Source organism: Pseudophryne corroboree, chromosome 8 (genome assembly GCF_028390025.1).
Source record: "Pseudophryne corroboree isolate aPseCor3 chromosome 8, aPseCor3.hap2, whole genome shotgun sequence".
In the NCBI taxonomy this organism is placed as follows: Eukaryota; Metazoa; Chordata; class Amphibia; order Anura; family Myobatrachidae; genus Pseudophryne; species Pseudophryne corroboree.
Genome location: NC_086451.1, coordinates 239,258,374 through 239,279,571, shown reverse-complemented (window position 1 = coordinate 239,279,571; position 21,198 = coordinate 239,258,374). Strand labels below are relative to the sequence as shown.

At 44.9% G+C, this 21,198-nt stretch overlaps 1 protein-coding gene across 2 annotated transcripts in view; it reads right to left on the bottom strand.

The window, feature by feature from the left end:
* IL2RG (interleukin 2 receptor subunit gamma) overlaps positions 1–20,667 on the bottom strand; it is a 157,463-nt gene extending 136,796 nt beyond the window's left edge. Inside the window, exons 1-2 of one of the 2 annotated variants that reach the window (XM_063935629.1) lie at positions 20,623–20,667; positions 20,300–20,467 (exon numbers count right to left, since the gene is read on the bottom strand). In XM_063935629.1, coding sequence (XP_063791699.1) covers positions 20,300–20,423 — 124 coding nt within the window. In that variant the 5' untranslated portion in view covers positions 20,424–20,467; positions 20,623–20,667. Of the gene's footprint in view, positions 1–20,299; positions 20,468–20,573 lie in introns of both variants that reach the window. The other variant, XM_063935628.1, reaches the window with a different exon arrangement.
* Positions 20,668–21,198: the final 531 nt, after the last annotated feature.

The following is a 21,198-nucleotide window of genomic DNA, read 5'->3' as shown; positions in this document are numbered from 1 at the left end:
GTTTAGAATAGATTAGAGAGACACTTGATTTACTAATTTTGGGGAGCATTAGGAGTACTCAGTACAGTGCAGAGTTTTGCTGATAGTGACCACCAGTTTTATTTATAATCCGTTCTCTGCCTGAAAAAAGCGATACACAGCACACAGTGACTCAGTCACATACCATATCTGTGTGCACTGCTCAGGCTGAGGCCAGTGTGCTGCATCATCTATTATCTATATATAATATTATATATATCTGTCTGACTGCTCAGCTCACACAGCTTATAATTGTGGGGGAGACTGGGGAGCACTACTGCAGTGCCAGTTATAGGTTATAGCAGGAGCCAGGAGTACATAATATATTATATAGTGAGTGACCACCAGACACACAGTGCAGTTTATTTAATATATCCGTTCTCTGCCTGAAAAAAGCGATACACACAGTGACTCAGTCAGTCACATACCATATCTGTGTGCACTGCTCAGGCTCAGGCCAGTGTGCTGCATCATCTTTATATATTATATATCTGTCTGACTGCTCAGCTCACACAGCTTATAATTGTGGGGGAGACTGGGGAGCACTACTGCAGTGCCAGTTATAGGTTATAGCAGGAGCCAGGAGTACATAATATTATATTAAAATTAAACAGTGCACACTTTTGCTGCAGGAGTGCCACTGCCAGTGTGACTAGTGACCAGTGACCTGACCACCAGTATATATAATATTAGTAGTATACTATCTCTTTATCAACCAGTCTATATTAGCAGCAGACACAGTACAGTGCGGTAGTTCACGGCTGTGGCTACCTCTGTGTCGGCACTCGGCAGCCCGTCCATAATTGTATATACTACCTAACCGTGGTTTTTTTTTCTTTCTTTATACATACATACTAGTTACGAGTATACTATCTCTTTATCAACCAGTCTATATTAGCAGCAGACACAGTACAGTGCGGTAGTTCACGGCTGTGGCTACCTCTGTGTCGGCACTCGGCAGCCCGTCCATAATTGTATATACCACCTAACCGTGGTTTTTTTTTCTTTCTTTATACATACATACTAGTTACGAGTATACTATCTCTTTATCAACCAGTCTATATTAGCAGCAGACACAGTACAGTGCGGTAGTTCACGGCTGTGGCTACCTCTGTGTCGGCACTCGGCAGCCCATCCATAATTGTATATACCACCTAACCGTGGTTTTTTTTTCTTTCTTTATACATACATACTAGTTACGAGTATACTATCTCTTTATCAACCAGTCTATATTAGCAGCAGACACAGTACAGTGCGGTAGTTCACGGCTGTGGCTACCTCTGTGTCGGCACTCGGCAGCCCGTCCATAATTGTATATACCACCTAACCGTGGTTTTTTTTTCTTTCTTTATACATACATACTAGTTACGAGTATACTATCTCTTTATCAACCAGTCTATATATTAGCAGCAGACACAGTACAGTGCGGTAGTTCACGGCTGTGGCTACCTCTGTGTCGGCACTCGGCAGCCCGTCCATAATTGTATATACCACCTAACCGTGGTTTTTTTTTCTTTCTTTATACATACATACTAGTTACGAGTATACTATCTCTTTATCAACCAGTCTATATATTAGCAGCAGACACAGTACAGTGCGGTAGTTCACGGCTGTGGCTACCTCTGTGTCGGCACTCGGCAGCCCGTCCATAATTGTATATACCACCTAACCGTGGTTTTTTTTTTCTTTCTTTATACATACATACTAGTTACGAGTATACTATCTCTTTATCAACCAGTCTATATTAGCAGCAGACACAGTACAGTGCGGTAGTTCACGGCTGTGGCTACCTCTGTGTCGGCACTCGGCAGCCCGTCCATAATTGTATATACCACCTAACCGTGGTTTTTTTTTCTTTCTTTATACATACATACTAGTTACGAGTATACTATCTCTTTATCAACCAGTCTATATATTAGCAGCAGACACAGTACAGTGCGGTAGTTCACGGCTGTGGCTACCTCTGTGTCGGCACTCGGCAGCCCGTCCATAATTGTATATACCACCTAACCGTGGTTTTTTTTTCTTTCTTTATACATACATACTAGTTACGAGTATACTATCTCTTTATCAACCAGTCTATATTAGCAGCAGACACAGTACAGTGCGGTAGTTCACGGCTGTGGCTACCTCTGTGTCGGCACTCGGCAGCCCGTCCATAATTGTATACTAGTATCCAATCCATCCATCTCCATTGTTTACCTGAGGTGCCTTTTAGTTGTGCCTATTAAAATATGGAGAACAAAAATGTTGAGGTTCCAAAATTAGGGAAAGATCAAGATCCACTTCCACCTCGTGCTGAAGCTGCTGCCACTAGTCATGGCCGAGACGATGAAATGCCAGCAACGTCGTCTGCCAAGGCCGATGCCCAATGTCATAGTACAGAGCATGTCAAATCCAAAACACCAAATATCAGTAAAAAAAGGACTCCAAAACCTAAAATAAAATTGTCGGAGGAGAAGCGTAAACTTGCCAATATGCCATTTACCACACGGAGTGGCAAGGAACGGCTGAGGCCCTGGCCTATGTTCATGGCTAGTGGTTCAGGCTTCACATGAGGATGGAAGCACTCAGCCTCTCGCTAGAAAAATGAAAAGGACTCAAGCTGGCAAAAGCAGCACAGCAAAGAACTGTGCATTCTTCGAAATCCCAAATCCACAAGGAGAGTCCAATTGTGTCGGTTGCGATGCCTGACCTTCCCAACACTGGACGTGAAGAGCATGCGCCTTCCACCATTTGCACGCCCCCTGCAAGTGCTGGAAGGAGCACCCGCAGTCCAGTTCCTGATAGTCAGATTGAAGATGTCAGTGTTGAAGTACACCAGGATGAGGAGGATATGGGTGTTGCTGGCGCTGGGGAGGAAATTGACCAGGAGGATTCTGATGGTGAGGTGGTTTGTTTAAGTCAGGCACCCGGGGAGACACCTGTTGTCCGTGGGAGGAATATGGCCGTTGACATGCCAGGTGAAAATACCAAAAAAATCAGCTCTTCGGTGTGGAGGTATTTCACCAGAAATGCGGACAACAGGTGTCAAGCCGTGTGTTCCCTTTGTCAAGCTGTAATAAGTAGGGGTAAGGACGTTAACCACCTCGGAACATCCTCCCTTATACGTCACCTGCAGCGCATTCATAATAAGTCAGTGACAAGTTCAAAAACTTTGGGTGACAGCGGAAGCAGTCCACTGACCAGTAAATCCCTTCCTCTTGTAACCAAGCTCACGCAAACCACCCCACCAACTCCCTCAGTGTCAATTTCCTCCTTCCCCAGGAATGCCAATAGTCCTGCAGGCCATGTCACTGGCAATTCTGACGAGTCCTCTCCTGCCTGGGATTCCTCCGATGCATCCTTGCGTGTAACGCCTACTGCTGCTGGCGCTGCTGTTGTTGCCGCTGGGAGTCGATGGTCATCCCAGAGGGGAAGTCTTAAGCCCACTTGTACTACTTCCAGTAAGCAATTGACTGTTCAACAGTCCTTTGCGAGGAAGATGAAATATCACAGCAGTCATCCTACTGCAAAGCGGATAACTGAGTCCTTGACAACTATGTTGGTGTTAGACGTGCGTCCGGTATCCGCCGTTAGTTCACAGGGAACTAGACAATTTATTGAGGCAGTGTGCCCCCGTTACCAAATACCATCTAGGTTCCACTTCTCTAGGCAGGCGATACCGAGAATGTACACGGACGTCAGAAAAAGACTCACCAGTGTCCTAAAAAATGCAGTTGTACCCAATGTCCACTTAACCACGGACATGTGGACAAGTGGAGCAGGGCAGGGTCAGGACTATATGACTGTGACAGCCCACTGGGTAGATGTATGGACTCCCGCCGCAAGAACAGCAGCGGCGGCACCAGTAGCAGCATCTCGCAAACGCCAACTCTTTCCTAGGCAGGCTACGCTTTGTATCACCGCTTTCCAGAATACGCACACAGCTGAAAACCTCTTACGGCAACTGAGGAAGATCATCGCGGAATGGCTTACCCCAATTGGACTCTCCTGTGGATTTGTGGCATCGGACAACGCCAGCAATATTGTGTGTGCATTAAATATGGGCAAATTCCAGCACGTCCCATGTTTTGCACATACCTTGAATTTGGTGGTGCAGAATTTTTTAAAAAACGACAGGGGCGTGCAAGAGATGCTGTCGGTGGCCAGAAAAATTGCGGGACACTTTCGGCGTACAGGCACCACGTACAGAAGACTGGAGCACCTCCAAAAACTACTGAACCTGCCCTGCCATCATCTGAAGCAAGAAGTGGTAACGAGGTGGAATTCAACCCTCTATATGCTTCAGAGGTTGGAGGAGCAGCAAAAGGCCATTCAAGCCTATACAATTGAGCACGATATAGTAGGTGGAATGCACCTGTCTCAAGTGCAGTGGAGAATGATTTCAACGTTGTGCAAGGTTCTGATGCCCTTTGAACTTGCCACACGTGAAGTCAGTTCAGACACTGCCAGCCTGAGTCAGGTCATTCCCCTCATCAGGCTTTTGCAGAAGAAGCTGGAGGCATTGAAGAAGGAGCTAAAAGGGAGCGATTCCGCTAGGCATGTGGGACTTGTGGATGCAGCCCTTAATTCGCTTAACAAGGATTCACGGGTGGTCAATCTGTTGAAATCAGAGCACTACATTTTGGCCACCGTGCTCGATCCTAGATTTAAAGCCTACCTTGGATCTCTCTTTCCGGCAGACACAGGTCTGCTGGGGTTGAAAGACCTGCTGGTGACAAAATTGTCAAGTCAAGCGGAACGCGACCTGTCAACATCTCCTCCTTCACATTCTCCCGCAACTGGGGATGCGAGGAAAAGGCTCAGAATTCCGAGCCCACCCGCTGGCGGTGATGCAGGGCAGTCTGGAGCGACTGCTGATGCTGACATCTGGTCCGGACTGAAGGACCTGACAACGATTACGGACATGTCGTCTACTGTCACTGCATATGATTCTCTCAACATTGATAGAATGGTGGAGGATTATATGAGTGACCGCATCCAAGTAGGCACGTCACACAGTCCGTACTTATACTGGCAGGAAAAAGAGGCAATTTGGAGGCCCTTGCACAAACTGGCTTTATTCTACCTAAGTTGCCCTCCCACAAGTGTGTACTCCGAAAGAGTGTTTAGTGCCGCCGCTCACCTTGTCAGCAATCGGCGTACGAGGTTACATCCAGAAAATGTGGAGAAGATGATGTTCATTAAAATGAATTATAATCAATTCCTCCGCGGAGACATTGACCAGCAGCAATTGCCTCCACAAAGTACACAGGGAGCTGAGATGGTGGATTCCAGTGGGGACGAATTGATAATCTGTGAGGAGGGGGATGTACACGGTGATATATCGGAGGGTGAAGATGAGGTGGACATCTTGCCTCTGTAGAGCCAGTTTGTGCAAGGAGAGAATAATTGCTTCTTTTTTGGGGGGGGTCCAAACCAAACCGTCATATCAGTCACAGTCGTGTGGCAGACCCTGTCACTGAAATGATGGGTTGGTTAAAGTGTGCATGTCCTGTTTTGTTTATACAACATAAGGGTGGGTGGGAGGGCCCAAGGACAATTCCATCTTGCACCTCTTTTTTCTTTTCTTTTTCTTTGCATCATGTGCTGATTGGGGAGGGTTTTTTGGAAGGGACATCCTGCGTGACACTGCAGTGCCACTCCTAGATGGGCCCGGTGTTTGTGTCGGCCACTAGGGTCGCTAATCTTACTCACACAGTCAGCTACCTCATTGCGCCTCTTTTTTTCTTTGCGTCATGTGCTGTTTGGGGAGGGTTTTTTGGAAGGGACATCCTGCGTGACACTGCAGTGCCACTCCTAGATGGGCCCGGTGTTTGTGTCGGCCACTAGGGTCGCTAATCTTACTCACACAGCTACCTCATTGCGCCTCTTTTTTTCTTCGCGTCATGTGCTGTTTGGGGAGGGTTTTTTGGAAGGGACATCCTGCGTGACACTGCAGTGCCACTCCTAGATGGGCCCGGTGTTTGTGTCGGCCACTAGGGTCGCTTATCTTACTCACACAGCGACCTCGGTGCAAATTTTAGGACTAAAAATAATATTGTGAGGTGTGAGGTATTCAGAATAGACTGAAAATGAGTGGAAATTATGGTTTTTGAGGTTAATAATACTTTGGGATCAAAATGACCCCCAAATTCTATGATTTAAGCTGTTTTTTAGTGTTTTTTGAAAAAAACACCCGAATCCAAAACACACCCGAATCCGACAAAAAAAATTCGGTGAGGTTTTGCCAAAACGCGTTCGAACCCAAAACACGGCCGCGGAACCGAACCCAAAACCAAAACACAAAACCCGAAAAATTTCAGGCGCTCATCTCTAATAAAAATGATTAGAATAATGCAAAGAATATATTTCTAACATATTCTTGGTATTTTTCATATACTTTATACAGTCTAAACTCTGGCACAAACGTTAGTATGACAGGAAATGCTCTGACTCACCTGCCTCACCCCACCGCACGTCACTGCTTAACATCTACTCACATATCATCACAGTATCATAATAATAACAGTGACCATTATCAATGATACATATTACCACTGTATATATTTTATAGCTTATCTTATTTTTAATGCACCTATAATATTTATAAAATTCTTTGTTATTATTTGATACCCACCGGTGACCTCCTCTTATCAATCACACGGTACACTAATTTTAACTAATAAATACACACACAACTAACTTTTTTCAGCTTAGCACTTTGGGCTCTTACTTATAAACTTCATCACTTTTTTGTTTTTTAATCTGTTTGCACACTATGCCCTCTACTTTGTTAACAATCTTACATACACTGTGTATTCACTTTCGGTCATTACTTAAACTTCACATTAATTAAATTGGTCATTATCTTAGTTAATCACCAGGGAAGTATAATTAATATTTAATTCATCAAGTATAAATAACAACAATTTTTTATTTTAACACACTTGCAGCTCTGTGCTTCAATATGGCTAAATATAAGCCAGACAAACAACCTAATAGCCTTTAAATTCATTAATTGGCTTAAGGATTGTCAATCAATGGGGATCCACCAATTGTAAATGATACAGCTCTAAACACACTGATAGGCTCAGTACCTATCAATCATAATTAGGCACCAATCAAGGATCCACATCTCTACTATAAGCCTAACCCACATCTCAGACTGCATGATGCTCTGTGATCAAGCTAATTTAGCAAAACGTACATCAGGCACCACCAGTACTGTCACCTGGTGCGCACACGTGACCGGAACAGCCGGCCACGGCTAGTCCACGATTGGTTGTATCTATTTCCTAGTGTATTAAGGGACATTTGTCCAACGTGACACGCAAGAGAAGGGGAGGAGCAAGTTCGGCAAAGGGTCCAGAAATGGACCCTCGCAGGCTCGCTTCGGGCTGATTACTAATGGTAATTGTTGGTGTCGTGGATACTGAAAGTAGTATCCTGCAGTCCTTGCTCCGCCCCTGACATCACAGGTCCCTTAGCCCACTAGGATTTAGCATCTACTGTCCACGTTTAGGAAACACCAGGCAGCCACGCTATCTCCACGGCACCACCGGAGCCGAATCTCAAGCAGGAGTGACAGCACTGCCACACTAAGGGGTACATTTACTAAGCAGTGATAAGAGCGGAGAAGTGAGCCAGTGGAGAAGTTTCCCCATCAACCAATCAGCAGCTCTGTATCATTTTATAGTATGCAAATTATAGATGTTACTTCAGTGCTGATTAGTTGATGGGGAAATTTCTCCACTGGCTCACTTCTCCGCTCTTATCACTGCTTAGTAAATGTACCCCTAAGTAGCAACTGTGTGTCACCTTCTGTATTACCAGAGCTTCTCTCCGGTTAACGTGACACCAGTATACCAACAATACCAGACAGGGGACCATCCGGATATTGGTATCGTATACACCACTGTACAACTATAGGTGTTTTCAAAAAATCCAGCATTTATCTCCAGCAGCACTTTAATTTATTTAAGGAAGAGATCATTTAGCACTGTCTATATATTCCTTTTCAGCATAAACAGTGTGAATCAGTAACCGTGTGGTTCACCTTTGGCAACACACGTAATATTTTTGACATAGTCTTACCCTCCTGTCTTATTTACTTAAATCACTTAAATCACTATTTGTGTGATACTGGTATTAGTATAGATAGATAAGAGAGACATACGTGTGTCTTTGATGTATGCTTCTTGTATGCTGCTCATTTTGATACTTGGAAGGAATTTGATGCACATTATGGTACACACCTTGCCTTGTTATATATTCTTTTTATGCTGCTTATAATTTACTGATATTTGGCTGCAATTCAATGCATAGTGTGTTACACACTTTTTTCCGGCATATAACATATGTCAAGGCATGTTACTGCTATATCCATTGCTCACATAACTCATATTGCAAAAGCCTTTTAATGTTTAAATAATAAGATTTTTTGCGCAAGTTGACACATAATTGCCAACTTTATCTTTTTTCTAACCTACAGCTGATTCTCACTTATTTAATTTCTACCCCATATCGAGTGGTATGAAACATGATGAAAGTGAGACATAAGTGAACCAGTGAATTATTGTGAATACACACATGCTTTATGACACTTTGCTGCTTACTGGTGTTTGAGGCAGACTAACCGTATTTCCTAGTGGGTATATATTATTGGTCTTCTTGTACGAATTTTAGTTTTGTGGTATCTATTGTGATAAAAAAAAATTCCACATACAAATGATGGTCATTTGTATGTGGAAATTTCAGCTCTAGAATTTGTGGTCTATACTGTCACACTTACTGTGAGTACTGATTATCCTTTTCCAAATGCTCAACTGTTTACCAAAATAGAGTGACAACAGAGGCAAGCATAATACCTGTGGACATACCCCACTGGAGATGCCCAATCTCATCTGACCTTGGATGCCAAGCAGTGGAGGGCCGGGTCAGTTCTTGGATGGGAGACCACCTTGGAACACCCCGGTACTGCAACTAATTGCTGCCTGTTTACTTGTCACCATCTTTGGCACTTCGGCTTCTGTGACCTATGATTCAACTTCCTGCACTAATGTTTCCCTATGGGATTTATGCAGAATAAATGATGGTCATATATCGTACAATATAAGGACATTACCATAGCCACATTGTGACTATATATTGACCACAATTATACCCTATCTGGCTTGTATTGTAGCGTTTGAGCTATAAATTGTATATTTTTATTGCTTCCTTTCATAGTTTTGCTTTGTTATTGATTTACATATATCAACGGCATCTATGGAACTCCCTTAAATAAATTTTAAAGAGACATTATTAAATTTGTTTTTGATCTTATCAGTTATCAGTATCTAAACAAAATAATCTGTCTGTATTAGAGTGCTCCCTAACAAGAGTCTTCTACTTTCTAGTCCTCCTGTGTTCACATTGATACTCTCTGACTCAGGGGAGCACAACTGATGGTAACCTTATATACACCATATAAAGGATGATACATCCTTAGGCGCATGGTTGCCAAAATAAGAAATACATTCTTGGATAAAAATCAGTTTTACAGATGACAACTACTAGTACACACTACTATTCCTGACCAGTGCGGTTTCTCTTACTGTTTTTCACATTCTGGCACATACTAGTACACAATGGGAAGGCTGACACTACCATTTGCATATTATCACATTGAGAATCTAGCAATAGGCGCTAGAGCGAGCACAGCACTGTCCATCTCTGAATCAGGCCAGTGTGAGGTTGGATCATTACACATGAACTTTTCAAAGTTCCGATCTTGAAACAGCCACCTGTCATTAACCACCTGCCCTTCACCAGCCACTAACCACCTGCCTTTCACCAGCCACCTACAAATAACCACTTGCCCTTCACCAGCCACCTGCCAATAACCACCTGCCCATCACCAGCCACCTGCCATTAACCACCTGCCATTCACCAGCCACCTATTATTGACCACCTGCCTTTCATCAGCCACCTGCCGTTAACCACCTGCCATTAACCACCTGCCCTTCACCAACCACCTGCCATTAACCACCTGCCCTTCACCATCTACCTGCCATTAACCACCTGCCCTTCATTATCCACCTGCCATTAACCACCTGCCCTATATCAGCCTCCTGCCATTAACCACCTTCCCTTCATTATCCACCTGCCATTAACCACCTGCCCTTCACCATCCACCTGCCATTAACCACCTGCCATTAACCACCTGCCCTTTACCATCCACCTGCCATTAATCACCTGCCCTTCACCATCCACCTGCCATTAACCACCTGCCCTTCACCATCCACCTGTCATTAACCACCTCTCCTTTTACCAGCCACCTGCCATTAACCACCTCTCCTTCACCAGCCACCTGCCATTAACCACCTCTCCTTCACCAGCCACCTGCCATTAACCACCTTCCCTTCACCATCCACCTGCCATTAAACACCTGCCCTTCACCAGCCACCTGCCATTAAACACATGCCCTTCACCAGCCACCTACCATTAACCACCTGCCCTTCACCATGTATGTTTAACAAATCTCATTCAGAGTAGGTATTTTTAGGCCAACTACAGTGATATGTGCTATTTAGTTTACTGATGAACACAGGCTGGGATATTTTTATGATGATTGAAGGAAAGTAATATCTGTAGACAAAAGCATGCACCACACAGGGCATTACAGACAAGCAACTCTGAACCCATTCACTGCAAACTAGAGATGAGCGCCTGAAATTTTTCGGGTTTTGTGTTTTGGTTTTGGGTTCGGTTCTGCGGCCGTGTTTTGGGTTCGAACGCGTTTTGGCAAAACCTCACCGAATTTTTTTTGTCGGATTCGGGTGTGTTTTGGATTCGGGTGTTTTTTTCAAAAAACACTAAAAAACAGCTTAAATCATAGAATTTGGGGGTCATTTTGATCCCAAAGTATTATTAACCTCAAAAACCATAATTTACACTCATTTTCAGTCTATTCTGAATACCTCACACCTCACAATATTATTTTTAGTCCTAAAATTTGCACCGAGGTCGCTGTGTGAGTAAGATAAGCGACCCTAGTGGCCGACACAAACACCGGGCCCATCTAGGAGTGGCACTGCAGTGTCACGCAGGATGTCCCTTCCAAAAAACCCTCCCCAAACAGCACATGACGCAAAGAAAAAAAGAGGCGCAATGAGGTAGCTGTGTGAGTAAGATTAGCGACCCTAGTGGCCGACACAAACACCGGGCCCATCTAGGAGTGGCACTGCAGTGTCACGCAGGATGGCCCTTCCAAAAAACCCTCCCCAAACAGCACATGACGCAAAGAAAAAAAGAGGCGCAATGAGGTAGCTGTGTGAGTAAGATTAGCGACCCTAGTGGCCGACACAAACACCGGGCCCATCTAGGAGTGGCACTGCAGTGTCACGCAGGATGTCCCTTCCAAAAAACCCTCCCCAAACAGCACATGACGCAAAGAAAAAAAGAGGCGCAATGAGGTAGCTGTGTGAGTAAGATTAGCGACCCTAGTGGCCGACACAAACACCGGGCCCATCTAGGAGTGGCACTGCAGTGTCACGCAGGATGTCCCTTCCAAAAAACCCTCCCCAAACAGCACATGACGCAAAGAAAAAAAGAGGCGCAATGAGGTAGCTGACTGTGTGAGTAAGATTAGCGACCCTAGTGGCCGACACAAACACCGGGCCCATTTAGGAGTGGCACTGCAGTGTCACGCAGGATGTCCCTTCCAAAAAACCCTCCCCAATCAGCACATGATGCAAAGAAAAATAAAAGAAAAAAGAGGTGCAAGATGGAATTGTCCTTGGGCCCTCCCACCCACCCTTATGTTGTATAAACAAAACAGGACATGCACACTTTAACCAACCCATCATTTCAGTGACAGGGTCTGCCACACGACTGTGACTGATATGACGGGTTGGTTTGGACCCCCCCCAAAAAAAGAAGCAATTAATCTCTCCTTGCACAAACTGGCTCTACAGAGGCAAGATGTCCACCTCATCATCACCCTCCGATATATCACCGTGTACATCCCCCTCCTCACAGATTATCAATTCGTCCCCACTGGAATCCACCATCTCAGCTCCCTGTGTACTTTGTGGAGGCAATTGCTGCTGGTCAATGTCTCCGCGGAGGAATTGATTATAATTCATTTTAATGAACATCATCTTCTCCACATTTTCTGGATGTAACCTCGTACGCCGATTGCTGACAAGGTGAGCGGCGGCACTAAACACTCTTTCGGAGTACACACTTGTGGGAGGGCAACTTAGGTAGAATAAAGCCAGTTTGTGCAAGGGCCTCCAAATTGCCTCTTTTTCCTGCCAGTATAAGTACGGACTGTGTGACGTGCCTACTTGGATGCGGTCACTCATATAATCCTCCACCATTCTATCAATGTTGAGAGAATCATATGCAGTGACAGTAGACGACATGTCCGTAATCGTTGTCAGGTCCTTCAGTCCGGACCAGATGTCAGCATCAGCAGTCGCTCCAGACTGCCCTGCATCACCGCCAGCGGGTGGGCTCGGAATTCTGAGCCTTTTCCTCGCACCCCCAGTTGCGGGAGAATGTGAAGGAGGAGATGTTGACAGGTCGCGTTCCGCTTGACTTGACAATTTTGTCACCAGCAGGTCTTTCAACCCCAGCAGACTTGTGTCTGCCGGAAAGAGAGATCCAAGGTAGGCTTTAAATCTAGGATCGAGCACGGTGGCCAAAATGTAGTGCTCTGATTTCAACAGATTGACCACCCGTGAATCCTTGTTAAGCGAATTAAGGGCTCCATCCACAAGTCCCACATGCCTAGCGGAATCGCTCCGTGTTAGCTCCTCCTTCAATGTCTCCAGCTTCTTCTGCAAAAGCCTGATGAGGGGAATGACCTGACTCAGGCTGGCAGTGTCTGAACTGACTTCACGTGTGGCAAGTTCAAAGGGCATCAGAACCTTGCACAACGTTGAAATCATTCTCCACTGCGCTTGAGACAGGTGCATTCCACCTACTATATCGTGCTCAATTGTATAGGCTTGAATGGCCTTTTGCTGCTCCTCCAACCTCTGAAGCATATAGAGGGTTGAATTCCACCTCGTTACCACTTCTTGCTTCAGATGATGGCAGGGCAGGTTCAGTAGTTTTTGGTGGTGCTCCAGTCTTCTGTACGTGGTGCCTGTACGCCGAAAGTGTCCCGCAATTCTTCTGGCCACCGACAGCATCTCTTGCACGCCCCTGTCGTTTTAAAAAAAATTCTGCACCACCAAATTCAAGGTATGTGCAAAACATGGGACGTGCTGGAATTTGCCCATATTTAATGCACACACAATATTGCTGGCGTTGTCCGATGCCACAAATCCACAGGAGAGTCCAATTGGGGTAAGCCATTCCGCGATGATCTTCCTCAGTTGCCGTAAGAGGTTTTCAGCTGTGTGCGTATTCTGGAAAGCGGTGATACAAAGCGTAGCCTGCCTAGGAAAGAGTTGGCGTTTGCAAGATGCTGCTACTGGTGCCGCCGCTGCTGTTCTTGCGGCGGGAGTCCATACATCTACCCAGTGGGCTGTCACAGTCATATAGTCCTGACCCTGCCCTGCTCCACTTGTCCACATGTCCGTGGTTAAGTGGACATTGGGTACAACTGCATTTTTTAGGACACTGGTGAGTCTTTTTCTGACGTCCGTGTACATTCTCGGTATCGCCTGCCTAGAGAAGTGGAACCTAGATGGTATTTGGTAACGGGGGCACACTGCCTCAATAAATTGTCTAGTTCCCTGTGAACTAACGGCGGATACCGGACGCACGTCTAACACCAACATAGTTGTCAAGGCCTCAGTTATCCGCTTTGCAGTAGGATGACTGCTGTGATATTTCATCTTCCTCGCAAAGGACTGTTGAACAGTCAATTGCTTACTGGAAGTAGTACAAGTGGGCTTAAGACTTCCCCTCTGGGATGACCATCGACTCCCAGCAGCAACAACAGCAGCGCCAGCAGCAGTAGGCGTTACACGCAAAGATGCATCGGAGGAATCCCAGGCAGGAGAGGAATCGTCAGAATTGCCAGTGACATGGCCTGCAGGACTATTGGCATTCCTGGGGAAGGAGGAAATTGACACTGAGGGAGTTGGTGGGGTGGTTTGCGTGAGCTTGGTTACAAGAGGAAGGGATTTACTGGTCAGTGGACTGCTTCCGCTGTCACCCAAAGTTTTTGAACTTGTCACTGACTTATTATGAATGCGCTGCAGGTGACGTATAAGGGAGGATGTTCCGAGGTGGTTAACGTCCTTACCCCTACTTATTACAGCTTGACAAAGGGAACACACGGCTTGACACCTGTTGTCCGCATTTCTGTTGAAATACCTCCACACCGAAGAGCTGATTTTTTTGGTATTTTCACCTGGCATGTCAACGGCCATATTCCTCCCACGGACAACAGGTGTCTCCCCGGGTGCCTGACTTAAACAAACCACATCACCATCAGAATCCTCCTGGTCAATTTCCTCCCCAGCGCCAGCAACACCCATATCCTCCTCATCCTGGTGTACTTCAACACTGACATCTTCAATCTGACTATCAGGAACTGGACTGCGGGTGCTCCTTCCAGCACTTGCAGGGGGCGTGCAAATGGTGGAAGGCGCATGCTCTTCACGTCCAGTGTTGGGAAGGTCAGGCATCGCAACCGACACAATTGGACTCTCCTTGTGGATTTGGGATTTCGAAGAATGCACAGTTCTTTGCTGTGCTGCTTTTGCCAGCTTGAGTCTTTTCATTTTTCTAGCGAGAGGCTGAGTGCTTCCATCCTCATGTGAAGCTGAACCACTAGCCATGAACATAGGCCAGGGCCTCAGCCGTTCCTTGCCACTCCGTGTCGTAAATGGCATATTGGCAAGTTTACGCTTCTCCTCCGACAATTTTATTTTAGGTTTTGGAGTCCTTTTTTTTCTGATATTTGGTGTTTTGGATTTGACATGCTCTGTACTATGACATTGGGCATCGGCCTTGGCAGACGACGTTGCTGGCATTTCATCATCTCGGCCATGACTAGTGGCAGCAGCTTCAGCACGAGGTGGAAGTGGATCTTGATCTTTCCCTAATTTTGGAACCTCAACATTTTTGTTCTCCATATTTTAATAGGCACAACTAAAAGGCACCTCAGGTAAACAATGGAGATGGATACTAGTATACAATTATGGACTGCCTGCCGAGTGCAGACACAGAGGTAGCCACAGCCGTGAACTACCGTACTGTACTGTGTCTGCTGCTAATATAGACTGGTTGATAAAGAGATGTCTATGTAACTATGTATGTATAAAGAAGAAAGAAAAAAAAACCACGGTTAGGTGGTATACAATTATGGACGGACTGCCTGCCGAGTGCAGACACAGAGGTAGCCACAGCCGTGAACTACCGTACTGTACTGTGTCTGCTGCTAATAATATAGACTGGTTGATAAAGAGATGTCGTAGTAGTATGTATGTATAAAGAAGAAAGAAAAAAAAACCACGGTTAGGTGGTATACAATTATGGACGGACTGCCTGCCGAGTGCAGACACAGAGGTAGCCACAGCCGTGAACTACCGTACTGTACTGTGTCTGCTGCTAATATAGACTGGTTGATAAAGAGATGTCTATGTAACTATGTATGTATAAAGAAGAAAGAAAAAAAAACCACGGTTAGGTGGTATACAATTATGGACGGACTGCCTGCCGAGTGCAGACACAGAGGTAGCCACAGCCGTGAACTACCGTACTGTACTGTGTCTGCTGCTAATATAGACTGGTTGATAAAGAGATGTCTATGTAACTATGTATGTATAAAGAAGAAAGAAAGAAAAACCACGGTTAGGTGGTATACAATTATGGACGGACTGCCTGCCGAGTGCAGACACAGAGGTAGCCACAGCCGTGAACTACCGTACTGTACTGTGTCTGCTGCTAATATAGACTGGTTGATAAAGAGATGTCTATGTAACTATGTATGTATAAAGAAGAAAGAAAAAAAAACCACGGTTAGGTGGTATACAATTATGGACGGACTGCCTGCCGAGTGCAGACACAGAGGTAGCCACAGCCGTGAACTACCGTACTGTACTGTGTCTGCTGCTAATATAGACTGGTTGATAAAGAGATGTCTATGTAACTATGTATGTATAAAGAAGAAAGAAAAAAAAACCACGGTTAGGTGGTATACAATTATGGACGGACTGCCTGCTGAGTGCAGACACAGAGGTAGCCACAGCCGTGAACTACCGTACTGTACTGTGTCTGCTGCTAATATAGACTGGTTGATAAAGAGATGTCGTAGTAGTATGTATGTATAAAGAAGAAAAAAAAACCACGGTTAGGTGGTATACAATTATGGACGGACTGCCTGCCGAGTGCAGACACAGAGGTAGCCACAGCCGTGAACTACCGTACTGTGTCTGCTGCGACTGGATGATAAATGATATAAAAAATATATATATATCACTACTGCAGCCGGACAGGTATATATTATATATTATATAATGACGGACCTGCTGGACACTGTCTGTCAGCAGAATGAGTTTTATTTTTATAGAATAAAAAAAACAACAACACACAAGTGAAGTCACACGACGAGTGTTTAACTTTTTCAGGCAATCACAATATAAGTATACTACTAACTATACTGGTGGTCAGTGTGGTCAGGTCACTGGTCAGTCACACTGGCAGTGGCACTCCTGCAGCAAAAGTGTGCACTGTTTAATTTTAATATAATATTATGTACTCCTGGCTCCTGCTATAACCTATAACTGGCACTGCAGTGCTCCCCAGTCTCCCCCACAATTATAAGCTGTGTGAGCTGAGCAGTCAGACAGATATATAATATATATAGATGATGCAGCACACTGGGCTGAGCCTGAGCAGTGCACACAGATATGGTATGTGACTGAGTCACTGTGTGTATCGCTTTTTTCAGGCAGAGAACGGATATATTAAATAAACTGCACTGTCTGGTGGTCACTCACTATATAATATTATGTACTCCTGGCTCCTGCTATAACCTATAACTGGCACTGCAGTGCTCCCCAGTCTCCCCCACAATTATAAGCTGTGTGAGCTGAGCAGTCAGACAGATATATAATATATATAGATGATGCAGCACACTGGGCTGAGCCTGAGCAGTGCACACAGATATGGTATGTGACTGAGTCACTGTGTGTATCGCTTTTTTCAGGCAGAGAACGGATATATTAAATAAACTGCACTGTCTGGTGGTCACTCACTAGTAAACTCTCTGCACTCTCTACACTTCTACAGTACTCCTCCTAGTCCTAAGCTCCAGTAAATCTCTCTCTCTTATAATCTAAATGGAGAGGACGCCAGCCACGTCCTCTCCCTATCAATCTCAATGCACGTGTGAAAATGGCGGCGACGCGCGGCTCCTTATATAGAATCCGAGTCTCGCGAGAATCCGACAGCGTCATGATGACGTTCGGGCGCGCTCGGGTTAACCGAGCAAGGCGGGAGGATCCGAGTCTGCTCGGACCCGTGAAAAAAACCATGAAGTTCGGGCGGGTTCGGATTCAGAGAAACCGAACCCGCTCATCTCTACTGCAAACATCAATATATCATGATATAAGCAGATAGCATAATAACACAACATCTACTAATAACTTCAGAGGCTGGGTCCATGTAAGGGGATTGTTCGGGCTCCAGTGTCTCTCTGGAGGTCTGTCGTATATAATGTTTGGTTAGAGCTGCTGGAATATTGAGCTTGGTTTCCTAAACCTCTGCAGCAACAGGGAAAAATATTTTACACAATATGACTTATTTTATTAAAATGATAATATTTCCTTTGGGAAAGGAGAGACAGTACTGATAGGCAGATCGGGTATGGTTATAGTGCAATGGGTCTAGCAATAAGTAACAGACATGTGAATTTAGTAGTACAGTACATGTTATGTTGAATTAAATGTTAACCCCAACATATGGTAGTTTTTTGTGTCTAAAATAGTGTGCATATTACATTATTCAAAAGGCCTATAAAGAAAATAAACTTGTACAGTTATGAATCCTATAACTGAACTGTCCTATAAATGGACTGACCTGCCACATGCTCCTGTGCAAGACACACACTGATTCTAAATTTATGATTTTATCAGGTTATTGAACAACTAAAACATATGGAAGGAATATGTGACAGTAAGAAGCCTTTAAGGCTGATTATGAAAAAGTGGTGGCACTGGACAAGAAATATTATTTCCTCCATATGAGACCATTATCCAGAATCCAAAAAAACATTTATTTTAATTGTTCTTTTTATTATATTTCTACTTTCCCATTCAAGTGAGACACACACAAGTCTTGTATAATCATTTAAGAAGCAACTATCAAATAATATCTAACATCCTGTCTTCGGAACTGGTTCAAAGGGCTTGGACCCTGAGGTGGAACAACCATTGGTGCCACAGGGCCCCTGAGGACTAAGGGGAGTGGGGACCACTGCTGGCCAGATTAGCAATGACTTATCCCCTGGACCCCCCCCCCCCCTCTCACCATTTTAAGTAATGTTGGATAAATAGTCCTGTGCAGAGAGCAGGGTGGGCCCCACTGCCTGAGGGACCTACCCTTACCTTAGGTAAGTAGGGCTGACCTTGTATGTGCCGGACTGATAAAGGAGTCCTGACACCTATAAGCGCTGATGATCACAGCCACATACAGCCTCTAATTAACAGACAGCTGAACATTTTGTCTGATTCAATGCTATCTGTGAATTAAAGGCATCGCACAGCCGGTGTATCTGGCACTGTCAGTGTCTACCTGACCGAGTACCAAACTGAGGAAAGCACAAGGGGCAGGGATGCCTATCACAGACAGAGCAGAGGCCACTGTGTTCCTGCCCCACCAAGGTACAAGCTCCCTGTTCTATGAACTGTGCAGGACATTGTGCTTGTACCCCTGTCACTCACTGCCTCTACCTGTCACCCTCTGCCTCCCATTGCCTTCCGTTGTCACCCCCTGCCTCCTCCTGCCTCGTCTTGTCACCCACTGCCACGTGGCATATTATGAATGGAAAGCGGTTAAAATACAAGTCAAGATCCCGGCGGTCATAATGCCAATGCCAGAAAACCGACACAGTGAAATGTCCCTGCTGGAATAACGGCGACACAGGATATTCTCCCTCTGTGGGTGTCCACAACACCCATAGAGGTAGAATAGAACCTGTGGCAAGCGCAGCGAGCCACCGTGCCCTCAACGTGGTGTGTGCAGCAAGCCCGTAAGGGGCTTTCTAGTGCTCGCCCTGTGGCCGGCATTACGTTGGATGGGATTCCGCTGTCAGTATCATGATAGCCGGGATCCCGTCCGCCAGCATTTCATACCGATCCCTTATAAACTTGGGTTTTGGTGGAGGAGGGGGACCCAAATTATATTGTTGCTCCTGGACCCACCAATCACCAATGTTCATGTTTGAGTTGTACATAATTGTCATATTACACTTAAAAATGGATTGCGAGTATGATGGTAGAAAGAGCACAGACGGGTTGGCTGTGCAGTGGGAAACAATCATACTCTATGTACAGGTGCGTCATCCTTCCCTCACACTGTCCTTCACAAACGGGTTGCGGTCGTTAGGTCAACATGCATTAGGTCGACAAGCATTGGGTCGACCACTAAAGGTCGACATGCACTAGGTCGACAGGGTCATTAGGTCGACATGTGCAAGGTCGACAGGCCAAAAGGTCGACACGAGTTTTTCGCGATTTTTTGACCATTTTCATACTTTACGATCCACGTGGACTACTAATGGTAACAGTAATCTGTGGCGTGAGCCATGCGAGGGGACGCGGTGCACTAATTGGGGTTCCCCGTCAATCTACGAAGAAAACGACACATAAAAAAGGTTAAAAAACCATGTCGACCTTTTGACTTGTTGACCTTGCACATGTCGACCTAATGACCCTGTCGACCTAGACACCCTGTCGACCTAGTGCATGTCGACCTTTAGTGGTCGATCCAATGCATGTCGACCTAATGTGTGTCGACCCAAAGACCCATACCCTCACAAACATATGAGAACCAGTGGAAGGAGCAGAAAATAGAGTTTTATTTTATCAGAATTTATTTCAATTATTCTGTCTTTCCCTTGAAGCAAAGAGCTGGGTACATATCAAGTTGACTAATATTTAGTAAATTAATATTACAAATTGAAATCTTAATGCTGTAAATACCAGGCACTATAAAGTCCTGTATGGATGAAACAGTCTATACCTCTCTCCATGACAATATGTATACTTCAGTGGCGCCACCGTGTATAAGATGTTAAACTGCCATTCAGTACACTTTTCACTAGAACTATTTAAGACACGTTTACCTGGTTCCTCGCTGCATTGAACATGGTATATCAGGGCTGACAGCATGACGATAAGATAGAAGGAAGGTCCTGTTGCCAGTAATGTTCTCCAGGCAAATACAGGGCAGAACATGTTCATCATCATTCTTATCTTGTCCACAACTTCTTTTCTAGAGCAGTCCGTGTACTCTGTGTGATAAAAAATACAACCTTTAAATTATATAGACCATGTAATAGGTTTATTAGAGAGCCATTGAGCTTACAGCATCGACAGATCAGCCGAAACTAGACCTACAGTATTGAGTTCTGGTACTTTTATCTTTAGGTCAATGTGGATCTATCACCTTCATTTTATCTTTCAGTCTCCATGCCGTTCTGTCACTGATTCTCAGTTTCCTGGCTATCTTTCTTCCTGTCACAAAAACAACTTTATGACAAATTTCCTGTAAATGTTTCCGTTTCTCTCTGAATTTATACTTTGTATATTAAAGTGAAAATGCTGCCCTTCATGTGTTTTATTCTGCATAGTGTTTTGCGTCATGTACAGTATTGGTTCCAGTGCCCTGTTTTATGTATACACCACTTCGAACGCACTGTTTCAGTAACCAATGTCCGCTCAGTGTATTAAATAATATTAGATACATTTTTTATTGTATATAGTCACAGAACAATCTACATATGATTTTGAATGTGCATATTTAAAAATAATACACAGGGGGGGATGTGTCAAGCCTTGGAGAGAGATAAATTAGAGAAGATGCCCAAAGAAATTAATCCGCTTCTAACTGTCATTTTTAAAGACTGCAGCGGCTTCTATGCCGACCACATAGTGCAGAGGGCTGGGGCGCTTAGCACATATAAACATCCATGTTATGCTGTATGTAATATATGTCCTTGCTGGTTATCTCGGGGATCAGCAG